We start from the raw sequence: 15,254 nt of genomic DNA, 5'->3' as shown, positions 1-15,254 counted from the left end.
CATTGATAAAGTTTTCATTGTGAGAACGTGCGAAAGAAAAACGACGTCGCTGTTTTGTTCTAGGACATCCACGCACAGAACGGATAACCGTTTGAAATTCGTCCGAAATCCAACGATACTTTTTCCGCTTTCGATTCGGATTTTACCGAGATTCGTCGCGAGAATGAGAGCTCCGATCGTAAACGTAAATAATCCTACATATCTCGTGAAATAAAACGTTTAAAATTTACGAACGTCGAGAACCCCTTGGTAGCAGAGCAGATTTTCATGCAGTTCGTATCGGCTTACCGTTTTCTGATTCGTGAAATTTTCTCCGCACTCCTCGTTACCACATAATCAATGAGCCCTCCGCCTGGCACCCGGACTGGGATTAAATGGCAGCGGGCCAAACTTTTAGCAGCAGATACTCCTTCTCTAGCTAAGGTCAACAATATCAAGTCGACCGTGTATGTATCTAATGACGTTCCTCGCTCGTAAGATCTACCCCGAATCGGTTTTGCACGAGTTACAGGTAGAAAATAAAAGTCCATCGAATGACGAGCAATGAATAAATTGCGAACAGGAACTCTTACCATTATACTTAGGCTATGAACGTTAACCCTGATAATGTTTCACATCCTAATGGAAAAATATCTCGTGCTTCTTTTAGGACCATGTTAGCCAACATGCCGATAATCTTCGTCTTGTTCTCTCTCTCCTGGGTGGTTGGCATGGTAATCTTCGCTAACTACGCGGACTGCGATCCTCTCACACTAGGATACATCTCGAAATTCGACGAGATCGTGCCGTTCTACGTGGAAGACAAGTTCCTTAACTTCCCCGGTTTGTTGGGTCTCGTGATGGCTACTCTATTCAACAGCGCGCTCACCTTGGCGGTGTCGAACCTCAACTCTCTAGCCACGGTCACGTTCGAGGATTTCCTCAGTCAGATACCCGCACTCAGGGAGTTGAAAGATAAGCAGCAGCTACACCTCATCAAGGCGATCAGCGTTATCTACGGCGTGCTGATAATAGGCGTGAGCTTTCTCGTGGCGATGTTGTCGGGAGTAATCGAGTCGTCGATGCTGATGACATCGGCGACTTCCGGTCCGTTGCTTGGCGTATTTGTGTTGGCTATGTTGGTTCCCTGTGCCAACTGGAAAGGTGCTGCGACTGGGATGATCTTCAGCCACGTGACCACTTTGTGGATAACCTTCGGACACTTGAGTATCGGCAATATGCACAAGGCGGAATCGCTTCCTCTGTCGACGGAGAACTGTCAGAACGACACGTTCTCTCCTTGGGTCACGCAGCCTGAACGCTTGTTGGACGCTGCGCTCAACGTCACGAACAATCAGTATCAAAGCGTGCCATTACTTAACGCGACCCAGGCAACATCTGCCAGAGGTCCACTCGAATATTTATATAGCATCACGTACATGTATTACGCGCTCATAGGAAGTCTGTCGACGGTGATCGTCGGCATTATCGTGAGTCTGTTGACAGCCAATCCACAAGAAGACATGTACGAGCAACATCTGCTTCATCCACTAGCGGTGAAGATATCCAGACACTTCCCAGGAAGACGAAGATTGTACGCGAGCAGCACGCGGTTACAGAACGAGCAGAACGCAGCGAATGCGACTGCTTCCTCGTCGGTGACTTCGATCGCGAATGCCGCGGAAAAGACTGCTCCTCTTCAAGGAATCGTCGATGATAATGGGAAGCTTCACATCGACATCGGTTACATGGAGAAGCTTAATGCACTCAAGAACGTCTCGCTCGATGTGACCAACGAGGTCAGCAAAGGAACAAGGCTTTGAGAAAAAGTTCCTAGTGTAACGTTCAGAACGCGATTACAGTGTTGTTCGATCTTTTTCGAAAACGAGGCTGATTTCCTTTCCCCTCTCCAACTGTTGTGTTAACGAACCTCCAGGGTCAGTGAATTATTTTCCCGTAGTTGCACCATTTTTACGATTCTTTGTTAGTATTATAGTCAAATGACGACCCTAGAAATATCTTATTGTTAGTAGTATTCTCATTGATCATCCTGTAGAATCAGCATACAGCTATTTTTATTTCCAATAACCAGACAAAGGCGCAATTTTACAGGGTAGACGCTAGTACAAAGTTATATGCATGAACGAATGGCTTCGTTGAGCCACATTTAAGAAATAGTAGGCGCGCGATATTAATCGACCGACTGTGCACGCGCATACTTAAGCGAAGTAATTACGTTAAGTGAAGTGATTCCAGGAAAGATGCAATCACGCGTGTCTAGATGTCGAGAACTAAAATTCAGTCGGTTTTTCCCCAAGGTATTTCCTAAAACACTCTCCAAACGAGCCCGCTTCGGTAGTTGCAGACTACAAACGGTGGCATTTATCGGTGCACGCGAAACTGCATCTACCCTGCTGACTCGATTTTCTCCTCGCGTTTCTCTCGTGTTCTCCTCCTTTATATTCGTTCCTCTTCCGTCTTGTCCGTTTTACGTCTTTTAATGACGAGATCGACAAGCTCTCACTTTGTTTTCCTCTTCAACGCGAGCTTCCCATGCGAAGCACTTAAAGGAAACGTAAGTTTCGTTCGAGCACACGAAACTTCGTGAGAACACCAGGCCATTTGCGATAGAATCTTTATTTCGCAAATTTGTAAAGATACTGTACGTTATACGTACACGCTTGTCTAATACTCATTGTTCAAAGTCAAGAGCGGAATCCGCGAGTCCTTGGCGATGTCAAGCACTCGTTTGCAGAGTTCATGTTCCCGATCATCGAGAAATTATCCGGTGTCTATCTCGCTCCCCAACGATACGGGGAAACGTCGTTCGTTATTCGTGTTTGATGCGAGAGAAAGTAATCTCTGACATTTGTAGAACGCTCACGCCGGTGACCTGTGCCTGTTGGTCCGCTCCTGCGTTAGCGTGTAACGAAAGTATTGAATCGTGATATGATTGCAAAGAATCAAGTAGATGTTAATGCGTTTCGTTGCGCAAGGTCCGGATTCTTAAGGTCAGAGTATCCCGCGACGAATGATTCACTATATGCAAATGAATGAGGCGTGTATTGACAGAGCGTGATGAACAGTTCACGCAAATTGTATATTGAACGATATTGTATATTCTACGATATTCTACGTTATTATAAGTTTTATATCTCATAGATTATGCGTTATTTTTTTAACAATATATAGACATATCTATAGAGAATAGCAGCGCTAAACGCGATATATGTAAAATATAAAATGAATCTGTATGAAATACTGTGAATATTTATTTTGTTCTCTTTTTGCATACAAATATATCACGTTTTGTACGTGTTGTGTTGAAAATTCGTCATTCTTTACTTTCTTTCCTGCTTCATCTATCGTCTGCCTGGTTATTTATTCAAGTTGAAATATTTAGAATTTCGCGCTTCAATTTACATTTTCCTCTACTTTACTCGATAAGATTATTTTATTCTGTCAATAACGAAACAGATATTTGAAGACAAGAACCTCGTTCACGTAATAAACAAATTCTAGCGCCGACTGCAGCAGAAAGATCGCTTATTGTACGAAATAAAACTCCGCAACTATGTTACACCGTTCATTCATCAATCGCATATTCAAATACCGCAACGCGTAATCCGCGAGATTAATCTATCACGTCAATCAATCGATTAGATAGCGTATTGTTTATTCAGGTCATAAAGATATGTAGAAAGATAGAGTATATACGCGAGTCATATATTACCGTGTAAGTAGATGCGATACGGAAATAGAAAGAGAACGCTGCATAGAGATTCTTTCTGTTATTGTCTAATAAGACACGCACACTGACGCTGCTCGTTGATTCATATTATACTTATAACTTACATATTTACTGTACAAACGTGTATATGTTATTAGACGAGGACTCAAGAGGCCACTATATACGTAGAGTTCTCTTTCTATTCCTGTATCACTGTTTCAATTCATTTACGCACTCTAATCTTTATATCTCTACGAGTCAAATCGTTCCAGCTGTTCCGACTGTTTCTTCGAACTCTGCCAAATCTAATTCCATTGCAATGTAAAAATCACTACGAATCGCTTGGATTAAGAATCAGCTCGCGTTTGTCGAGAGAAGCCATCAGCATCGAACGACTTTATCGTTAAATTTCCTTGAAACTAAAGTACGACAAATCTTATCGATCGTCGTTTTCGACAAAAGTAAAGTTGCAAATTTACGAGGAACCAGAGGCAAGAAAATATCTATTCCGTAGAATCCCCATAGAATCTCCGTGAGAAGCAGGAACATAATCGAAATGGTGACCATAAAATTTTACTCAAATTTCCGATGTCGCGAGGCGTACCTGATAAAGAAGTTAAGGTAAGTAGTTCTTAGATAAACCTCAAAATTTAAGACTACTCTCACATTTCGGGCAAAACTAATTTGAAATACAAGAAACCTTTGTCTGAATTTTGAACTTATCACACAGTTACCGAGAAATTGTTAATAAAAGTAAATAATTAATCGAATAAGTTAATGCACTTTAACGCGGTGGTATATGGCGGATTTTAAAAAAGAGAGTTTAAGTTTTACTTTTGTTTTCTAACACAGAAAAACTGTATTCAAGAACCGCACCAAAATTGGCACAAGATTACATGGAAATGTCATGAAACGAATTTATTACTTTCTGTAAAACTGCTCACACACTTTTTTCTTAAGATATTTGTAGCACGACAATATCTCATAACTCGAAACTCATATTCTTTACATATGTCTGAGATTCTCCCTCTAGGATGAAATTTCTTGGCTGTTGTACTTACTATACGCGCACACTAACAAATAATTCAGAAATGGATAGGACCGCAACTTCGTATTATAACATACGGTATTTTGAACGCCGAAATTACCGATATTACGTATTTCACATTATTTTTATTCGAAAATGGTGAGGCAAGGGCAAAATTTTTTTTTAAGTTCTTTTAAACATTTTACACAACATATTAGCATTTTAATAACTTTTTAGGAACGGTTTTCCTGTAATTAATCAAAAAGTCATTTTTACGGCTTACTATGTATAGGAATTACGTGTTAAAACTTTAAACTTTCAAGATGAATATTTCCACCTCGGTAAAGCCAGGCTCTCTGCAAATTGCATGATGCATAAATAATGTGATAAATAACGTGTCGTCAAAATTTCAAAGAAATTATAAGGAAGTCAATCTACGCTACAAATGCCTCAAATGTTAATGAAAAACTAGGTTTCCGCACGAATTCAAAAGTTATGCAGAGAAGTCAACGTGGTAACGTCGCACGATAGGCATGTTTAGATATTTGAATAGCGAGCGAGGATTCATTGAAATACACCAGTTTCTTTAATTAAATTTTGTAAAAAATTCTCTTTCATAATTATCAATTTTGGAAGCCAAATGTCGCAGCTTTATTAAATTTTTTAACGACATTCCGTATTTCAAATAAATTTTTATTATCATATTTTTAACGTTAAAAAATATTATTGTTATTTCCATAGTGTTACACTACGTATAAATTTATCATTTATCAACTTTAACTCCAACTTGACTAACATAGTTGGCTAAGAATTACCATTCTGCAAAGTACCATATACATAGCACTTCCTGGAAGAATCACGGCTGCACTGGCAACAGTGGCAACACTGTACACCCTAGCGTTCCTGGCTGTCCATAAAAATCCTGGAGAGTGAGCATCCAGCGTGCGAAAGAAATCGATCGCGAAGACAAGAAGCCGAGGAACACAGAACAAAAGGGAAAGAAGCAGCAAGTGAACGAGGATCGATATCCAATGTGAAGCTGGCAGTGAAGGACAACGGTCGATTGGCCGTTGTTCTTCTTTGATATTTCGATACTTTCGGTCCTTTCGGTGTCTCGCGTCGACGTCGAGAAACGTCATCTCGATTTCTTCGCGATTTTTCAATCGCCATCCATGCGCCTTCGAATCTATTCCTTCGAAGTGGTCCAATAACAGAAAAGAGACCATCGATCTCGAGAAGAGAGCAGTCTTTCGAATTTCTCTTCCGAAAGGACGTCGCTAACACAGCTATCATGGCGGTAGAGTCAAGGTAAGTTCATGAAGACCGCGAAACAATTCGCCACGTAGACGCTCGTGCGTTTCTGCAATCGTTGACCCGCGAGGACTCGTGCAGATTCGGAGTGGCTCGACGTCCACTCGGCTTACTTCGAGAAACTGCCACGCTTCGATTTTACTTCTTACAGTCTTCTTGAGAAGAACGTTGTTTTATAACATTTCTTCGTCTTCTTTAACGGTTAATTGGATATTTCTTGTGGAAGAATAAGTCTCGTTCGGAACAAGTTTCGATTGAAAGTTGTTCGAGTTATCGAAACTCCGATAAAGTTTGGCGTTAAGTGACTTTTAATGAACTTCGATTTTCTTAAATTCTGTAGACGAAAAATAATGTACGTTTCAATTTGATACATTTTTTGTTACAACTATGACATAACTGTATATTTTTCTATTAAAAATACCAGTGAACTTGTCGAAAGATTACTGCCTCACCGACTCCGATGATTTTTGGCTTTGTTGCGAGGAATTATTTTGATTGACTTTTTCTTCGGGATATTTGCAAATAGTACATAAAAAATTCTTCGGTCTGACAACAACTGCATAACATAATAATAAATTAATTATAAGAATAATAATTTTTTCACTTTGCGTTGAGTCACAACTCGGAACATTGGTATATGCAGTTGTGATCGAGGTTTTCTTAGCAGCTGAATTAGGTCCGTAAAGTATGATACGAAAATAAATAAATCGATGGTTGATGGATATCGACAGATCGCCAAGTGGCAAAAGTGTCGACTACGCTCGCGACTGTATCACAGATACGAACAGATAGCCAGGATTCAACGTATTGGTACCGGCAGTTTCTTGCGAATATGTCGGAAACTAGGGCTGACCGACAGTTACATGTATAGGAAAAAGTTTTACAGCATTATGCCTCCGACAACATACTCAAAAATCATCGAAGTCGGTAAGGGATGTGCCAACAAGTTCACCAAAATATTTTTATTTAGGTAATGATACTTATTTTAACATCATAACTTTATAATTGAAACTTTGAGAAAGACGTATGTATCCTGTACGAAACTTTAACGAGGCTCAAGCAAATATTAATACGAATAAATAATAATACAAAATTTTAATATCTACAAGAAATAAGTATTAAATTTTGTATTAAGGAATATATTTTTTTACGAGATCAAAAATCTAGAGTGAAATCCACGGGGCAAAATTTCGAGTGTCAGATCGTGCATACCATTCGAATTTTCATATATTTGTTCGTGATAAACGCTCACGGCTGTTCTGAGCGGTGTGAAGCGCGGCTATCGATGGGTAACGAAGACAAAAGCGTACGAGTTGCTGCACGATCTAACACCTCCGCCCCTGAGGGGTCGAGTTGCTTTCGCGAACTTGCGTGAAGATGCCCCCGCCCCCTTCGATGTGGTCGCGAGTCTGCGAAAATAAGCCAAAGGAAACTTTCCTCCGACGCGTGTAACTGCACCACGTGGGATTCGAAAATTCTTAGGAAAACTCGTACGAAATTTCCTCCGACGTAATACCAGTTCAAGCGGAGTTTCTCAACTCATTCAACTTTTCGTTAAAAGAGACTCGAGATGAGGGTGTTTAACGTTTTTCGGAAAATTGAGATTTTGTATAGAGTTTCGAGAAAGGAGGAAACGATAAAGAGATGGTGGATTTAACAGTAATGGGGAGATGTTCGAACTGGAAGTTGGTGGCACGCAATAGATCTCGAATCAAAGAACGAAACTATGGCCATTTCCAAAATAGCGAGATTTATGTATTTTTTAAGTTGCTAGAATCTTTGTTGTTTCTGAACTCATAGTAATAAAGAAATTCTTTTTAAACATAAAAGTCTCTCATTCGTTATACAGGAGGTACATTCCGATTTTATTACGTCAAATGACCTAAACTCTCAAACGGAGAGAACCTTATCTCTAAAATTACCAATTCCAAGAGAAGAGCTGCATCAAGATTCAAACAGCGATCTTTCCTGTGTCGTGTAATTGAGTCACTCACAGCGTGGATAGATCTCCATTCTTAAGTCTAAAGCTCGGAATACCGCCTATACCGTCTTTGCAATTAAACTGGCTTTATATTCCAACCGAAACGTCAAAGATTTCCGTGTTGTTACATGAGCGCCAAATCTGATCTGTCCTCCTGAAATAATTCCATCCACGTCCAAATCTCTCGTTAGGCTAAGATTTGATCTTCCATTTTCTCCAGAGTACAGTTTGGCCTAGCCAGTTCGCTCCTCTGTCAATTGTGTCAGAATAAAAACGATCGAGAAACCACACATCGATGGTGGTCGATTGTTTAAGAGTTATGACGGGATACATCGTTGACAAATAATCACTCGGAAAGCCCGGGGCCACGACAATTAGCGGAGAGCAGGGCTAACGAGGATAATGATTCGTTTCAGATGGATGCCGTGTCAGCTGAAAATCGAGCCGAACATCTGCAGCTGCGACTACGATGGTATAATCCTGGTGTCAGGCTGCGCGCCGGGGTTCGATGAGCCTGAGCCGTTCAAAACGGTGCTGTTCAGCGCTGCCCAGATCGATTCCGCTCTGGGCGTGATCGGTGCGGTTTTGTCCATCAATTTGCCCGCGAAAAGGCTCATTTACAGTCCGACCGGGCCGCTCAACATGGATTACCATGACGTTCGCAGCTTCGCCGAGGCGGCCACTAAAGGCGTCAAAAGGTAGTATCGAATAAATATCTTTTTAATAAGAGATATTCTTAGTAGGATTTTTTAGGCTAATCTGAGTTGGATTGCGTGTGGGAGTGATCAGACTTGGTAGTGTATATTTGTCAGTAATTTCCCGCGAAAGGGAAAAAGGAACAAGCGGATTACCCAGAGCTAATCACCACGTAATTGCTTATTAATTGCACGGCTTAATTGGTGCAGGAGATCAAAGTGCAGGCTCATTAGACGAACTCGGATTACACGATTGTTGAATAACGAAGGAGGTTTCGCGTGGGATAACGCGGTTAACTTTGCCTTCCCGTGGGCACGGCTGTCCGATCGGGACCGAAATGTTTGCTCGCGGCGAAAAAGGACGGTGCATCGCCGAGAGAAGCTGTTTAATCGAATTGACCGACAAACCATCGCCTAACGAGCCGCGTGAATTTTCAGATTACAAGTTTGACTATATATGGGAGAGGACGTCCACTCACATGTGCTGTTTGATATTACTACCTTCAACTTCCTACCCTAATTATTCAACTATTCTAACAATTTCCGTAATTATCGAACGGTCGAACTACTTTAAAAAAAAGAGAAAGTTCCTCATTTTTTCTTTTTTTCCAAATGACAGCGTCACGAGCTTTACTTCTATTAAATGATCTTTGATTTACGATCTCGATAATCCCTGTGGACTTTCAAACGACCTTCGACTGTCAATGACGCGACTTTTATGATATTTTTGAGTGTCAATGACATGATCTCGATGACACCGCGGATATCAATAACACGACGTGAACTTTCGTGATTTTTAGCCATTTGTACGGCTTCGTTGGCCTTGTAATAACCTTGTAAACGTGGTACGACCTCGATGATCCCTACTAATCTTCAGACAACGTCAACTACCAATAACACGAAATTTCGAGATATCTGGCTAGGTCTTCATCGTATTAATCCCCGCAGAATTGGTCGAAAGCGGAGTAACGTTCACACCTATCTCGATTGGAAGGTTCTCTCGTTTCATATGATGGATGTCCTCCAGGAGGAAAGATAAATAGAGCTGTTGAATATTTATAAGAACATACACGGAATAGGTAGCCGCCAAGCCCGGGTGGAAGGGTTGTTCGTGCACGGTCGGCTGAATGATTCATCGGATCTATCAGTTTTTAACGGAGGATCGACCCTGTCTATTTATGGCGATGGCACGCTTGATTCGCGACTGTCTCTCGCTTAATAAATACGGAATGAAGCGAAGCTGTGGGACGAGAGATAAATATTCATGATCGAGGGTGCACCAAGATAACAGTTTCTCTCCCCGAGCCGCCTTTTACTGTCGCGCTTAATACGCCGGAAGCGGAATAAACGTCGAACGCGCCGAGGTTCGACGAACGTTGATAGGTTCTTTGCGATAACATCCAGTTTTCTTGGTTAGAAAAGGGATAACCGTTTGTCAAACGGTGTCGATTAAACGGCCATCGAAGATTGGAGTCTGACCGCGAGCGGAAATAGAAGATACAAGCGGAAGACGGTAGGGAAATAGCAAAAGAACAAGATAAATGCGTTTAGAAAGGAGGATCAAACAAACCAGAGCAATGTAGAAACTTTTAACGAATACCGTAGTTATGGAAGGGATTTCACACGTTTCAGAAAATTGACACTGTGCTTCAAATTTATAACAGAAAAGGGATAGATGTAGTTAATATAGTAGAACTCTTTTTTATGAATTGGAGTTTCAATATACAGAACGGAGTCATAACTTCAAAGCAATAGAAAATGGAATAAAATTTAATTAGCGAAAATTTAATGATTTTAAGCGGCGAATAAGATGGACACGTTTATAAAAATTTAATGTCTCTGTATTTTTTTAACTGAACTATTATTCTTTCATATATCTCTATACAAACGTACTGGCGTCCGTAGATAAGTATATTGATTCGGCCCGCTACTCACGACTCCCCTAATTTTTCGACGACTTTCCCTCCTTAATTCGAGACGATTAATCAAGCAATTGCACTATGAGAAATCTTCAGCATCGCTTGATCTCCTCATAAAATAGCGTCTGGTAATCGCGCGAGCGCAAAGGAAGTGAAATTCCATGCGAGCCGAGTGTCCCGAAATTCGGTTGAAAAATGAAATTCCACGAGCTGACACCAGAAACGCCGCGAGGACTGTCGCGTGGGATTCCGCGTGCACATCGACGACACTCGCGAGCGTGACAGCTGAAATACCGCAGCGAAACGAGGAGGAAAGAATAACTTTCAACCGATATTGGTCACGATTCCTTGATTTTGAATGACACCGTTCCGAAGTTTAAACGCGTCGAACAAAAGACGCGATTTCAGTGGAGGAAATTGTGTTTTGGAGAGAGCATGACTCGCGATAGGGTGAAATATTGGATACGTATGTCGCATTTTGCACGTAGAAACGCGTGCTCGATATTTCCCTCTGTATTTTTTCTATTTAATATTCGTCAGCTCAACAGTTTTTAACCGTTTTCAAGTTGAAAGCAACGATGGTTTGACAATACGAAGTTTATCGCGGGTTATTCCTATTCCATGCAATTGATTTCAATCATGGTTTGATGATTATTAAAATCGATCCTGATTTCTCATTCTGCTGCCAAGATTGACATTGATATATTATTTCCTTTTTCGTTTCCGGGGATAATGGAATCGAGTTAATTTTACTTTCGATCGACCGTGCACTGCCTTCCGTTTTCCCTTTATTTTCTCGTTCGACTGTTTATTAAACGAGAATTCATGTTTAAACAGAGCGTTGAAGGCTGGCGTCAGGTGTCCGCTGCTTGCGCTTCTACCAGACATCCGCTTCGAGAACGTCGAGCTGGTCACGCTTCTTGGAGCTCTAGAAGGCCTCTACGTAGTAAGTACTCGACGTTAGTTCACTCGAATCGCCAAATTAAACGCTCAAAATACCGTGAACGATCGTTTTCCTCGGTCGCGTGTCTTCATCAAGTGTTGAAATTGCGTTGGTCAGAGAACTATCGAAAACAATTTTAAACAGTTACGAACGAGACAATCGAACGAGAAGTCGAGACTCTCTGCTTACGTTCGTCGGTGTTGGAGCGTATCGATGAACCAAAGTAGAGAGTGGTAAAGGGGGAGTAAAAAGGGGGAAACGACGGAAACTGACTGGAGCATGACAGATCGAACAGCTCCCGGAAGAAAGTGGAGCAACCGAAGATTAGTAACGTCAACGTTGCTGATAAACGCGCGCCGCTCAATTGTAGGCAACACGGCTGGTTAAAGCGTTTCCCAGATAGTCGGTCGAATTGTGGTCACTGCCGCGCCATTTAAACCAATCAAACAGAGACAACACAGGCCGCTGGCGTGCGGACTACGCTCGCAGAATAGGAAGCCTGTGGCCTGTGTTTGAAAGGAATTCAGCTTCCCGTGTTTCAACCTGGTCCAGGGTTTGATTGGCTGGTCGACTCTCGTTCGCTAAACCGACCTAAATCCGCCGTCACATTCTCGTGGATTGGCAAGGATCGAATGAATTCAGCCGATCCTTCTGACATCTTAATCCATAACCAACGGCACCGTACGCTCAGTTATCGAAAACCAGTGAGACAGTAATACTTGCTGAGCAACTCTTGTTCCAAATGCTCCGTTAGTCTCTGGATAAACGATTGATCCTGGTCTTGGTTCAACTCCACTAAGTGAACGTTCTAGATTACCTTGTTATCCCCTCGATGGTCGACGTTAATTACACGCCGGAAAGCAATTTCGCTGAAAAGTTTCGTTTCTGATTTATTTACGACCATCGAGTGTAACCCGTAGAAAATCAATTGGTCGGTCAAGGTCGTCTCTTCTCCATCCCTTAATTATCGCTGTTTTCCGGTACTTCGTAACTATGCTTCTCCACGCGTGATTCTAGATGTCAGCCTGAGGACGGTTCTCCGTGGATGATGGGAAGATCCCAGATAGTCGTCTGGTTACTAGAGCGAATAAAATCCTAAGCGTTTCCGGTTCGACGACATTTTGAGTAAACAGCAGCGCGTGACAGGTATCAGCTCCGAAACGCGCGGTCAACAGAGCTATTAAACAACACCCGTCAGCGGCAGTGGCAACGCGAGCTGCGGATGATGGATAAGTGTGTCTTACGAGTCCCCATTGTTCATCGATGTCTTCCCAGGTTGCGAAACTACGCTTGATTACAGCTTCGTTCTCACAAGCACATGATATACCTGACAATCGGAATTACGATCGGAAACGAGCCGTGTTCTATACCAGAATTGCCTGTTTGACATTGGTCAATCGTATCGGCGCGGTATCTTGCCTGCGAAATTATCGATAACGCCACACGGAGACAAGATTAATTAGCAGGGAAAACTGATACTGTTGATATTTGGGTTAACATGCTGCTTCGTTATCCTTAGAAATTACATACACGCATTTAAATCCCTTCTAACGCGGCTTTAATTAAAATCAACGTAAATTCAATCTTGAAATGACCCACAAAATACGTATGTAATATTGTTCTAGAAATTTTTGTCCGATCTGCCTGTAGAAAGGTAAAAAGGTCGAGCTATAAACCAGATTTAATACCACGTAAAACCCGGTTAGGTCAATTAAAAATAATTATAAAATAGAGTTCAGAGAACAAGATAAAACTCTGAATACTGACTCGGCGACTAAATCGCTCATACATTTGCGCGAACATAATCTCTTTTTCACCAACGTTCGCCCAGAACATTGAGTGGCCAAGCACTATTCACTCCCTTTCAATCCCAATCTCAAATGCACCTCATGCCACGCGTTTCTAACGCTCGAAACTTGGTTATTCGCTAATGCCCCCTGTACACACAGTTACTCCGAATTCCCGTTTCTGTATCAATTCCACTTAATACCATTTAATCGCATTAGAAAATTAACAGCCGCTCTTTTCAAATTCCAAACCGCTCGCGTGGCTAGCCATCTGCCAGCAAACCAGGTGCCAGAAAAGATTATGTCTTTCTCAAAAACGTAGCACCTCGTACTGTCGACGTTGCACGTTCTTTGTTTCGGATACAACTGCCTAGGGACTTTCGACCCTTATCTTCGAAACGAAACTCGTATCTCCATTGCTATTGCAGCTTCAAGCAACGAACACACGAAGTAAGAAGCACCACGCGCCTTCTTCGGCCAAAGTAGGGGAGAACGGTATAAGACGTTGAAGGGGTAACGTAGTAGGGAGTTTCGTCTTGTCAAGAGTAGTGGATGCTTGGCGTTCCTAAATCCAGGCGGCCGGCAAGGCGACCTAATTAGCGAAATACTCGAGGGTCCAGGCTCTGTGTGTCTGAGTCATCGACGCGTAGCTCGTTCCTTCTTTCGTCGGCCCGCACTTCCTCCGTCGTTTAGCTATCCTCCTAAGGCGGGTCTCGCGAATACGGAGCATCGTTTTCCAAATACCGGAAGACGCCCTCGGAATTCCGACGCCGCGTAATCGGAACGCCGTTGTGAACGTCGCCTCTTCGTTTCGTCGCTTCCGTACCCTGAGGTACTTCCGTTTCTCATCCTCTCGACACTTTCACCCTTCTTCTTGTAGAACGTCTCGTTCCTTTGCTCTTCTTCTCGTAGAAGTTCTCTCACCCTTCCTCTCCCTCTCCCTGTCTCTCTCGTTTTGCTGTGACTCGTTTTTATTTCTCTCCTCCTTCGTTTATCGCTTCGTGGTTCCTTTAATTCGCTTTTTTCGGATATTTGATTAGCGTTTTTGTCAGAAAGCTCGTTTTCGTCGGAGGAGATCAGAAGACGGTCAGCGACAAGATTAAAATAGCTGCAGGTACTTTAGCCCCGGCTCGAATATTACTTGTCTTTCGGTGCTCCCGGAATTTCAGATGCTTCGATTGAAATTCCCGGGTTCTTTTAAACATTCGGAATTTCGCCGTTATTGATCTTGAGACATGCCGCGAGATTATCTACGTGTCGCTCTAGACGAATTTTATCCTTTCGACAAGATATTACAAGGAACGAAAAATAGGCAGAAGCGACGCGATAATCAGAGAGTATTTCAGAAAAATTGTAATTAAAAAATTATCTGTCGTGGTTCTCTCAGTGAATTGGTTTTCCGATCGGAATTTTCCGAAAAGAAATTTTATTTCCAATTTTCCAAAAGAACTAAAACGATAATGGAAATAAATCAGATATTTATAACGTTTTAACAAAGTTCGAGCTCGGCGAGAAAGAAATTCTTCGATAGAAAGCATATGTGGCGGACGAGAGATTGGAAATTAAATATTAACCGGTAAATCTGACGCGAGGGATCTACATTCGCTAACAAGTTGGAGAAATGGAAACACTGTTCGCAATGTATTAACAGCCTAATCTGTTACATAACGTTGCCTCGATTTCAAGCTCTCGCAGGATATCGCCAGCATGTATATACTCGTAAACTATTCACCTACTTCGAAATAATAGCTATCGGGTAGGCAGACACGCGGCTCCGATACGAGCAGCGAATACATTAACGCGGAACTATGCCGGGCGTTCGGATAACGAAGACGAGAAACCATCTTCCATGCTGAAACTTGCCTCGTGCCATGATGAAAGA

The 15,254-nt window shown here is 42.1% G+C and overlaps 1 protein-coding gene across 6 annotated transcripts in view; it reads left to right on the top strand.

The window, feature by feature from the left end:
• The window catches only part of LOC138184167 (putative aminopeptidase W07G4.4), a 53,917-nt gene that overhangs the window by 33,990 nt on the left and 4,673 nt on the right, over positions 1-15,254 (top strand). For 5 of the 6 annotated variants that reach the window (XM_069121899.1, XM_069121898.1, XM_069121901.1 and 2 more), the window contains 2 exons: positions 8,445-8,726; positions 11,480-11,588. In XM_069121899.1, the coding sequence (XP_068978000.1) occupies positions 8,445-8,726; positions 11,480-11,588 (391 nt within the window). Of the gene's footprint in view, positions 1-649; positions 3,310-8,444; positions 8,727-11,479; positions 11,589-15,254 lie in introns of those variants that run through there. The other variant, XM_069121902.1, reaches the window with a different exon arrangement.

This window comes from Bombus flavifrons, chromosome 10, assembly GCF_040668555.2.
Source record: "Bombus flavifrons isolate JBK064 chromosome 10, iyBomFlav1_principal, whole genome shotgun sequence".
Lineage (NCBI taxonomy): Eukaryota > Metazoa > Arthropoda > Insecta > Hymenoptera > Apidae > Bombus > Bombus flavifrons.
Note: the sequence above shows the minus strand (reverse complement) of the source record. Positions and strands in the feature narration are given on the sequence as shown.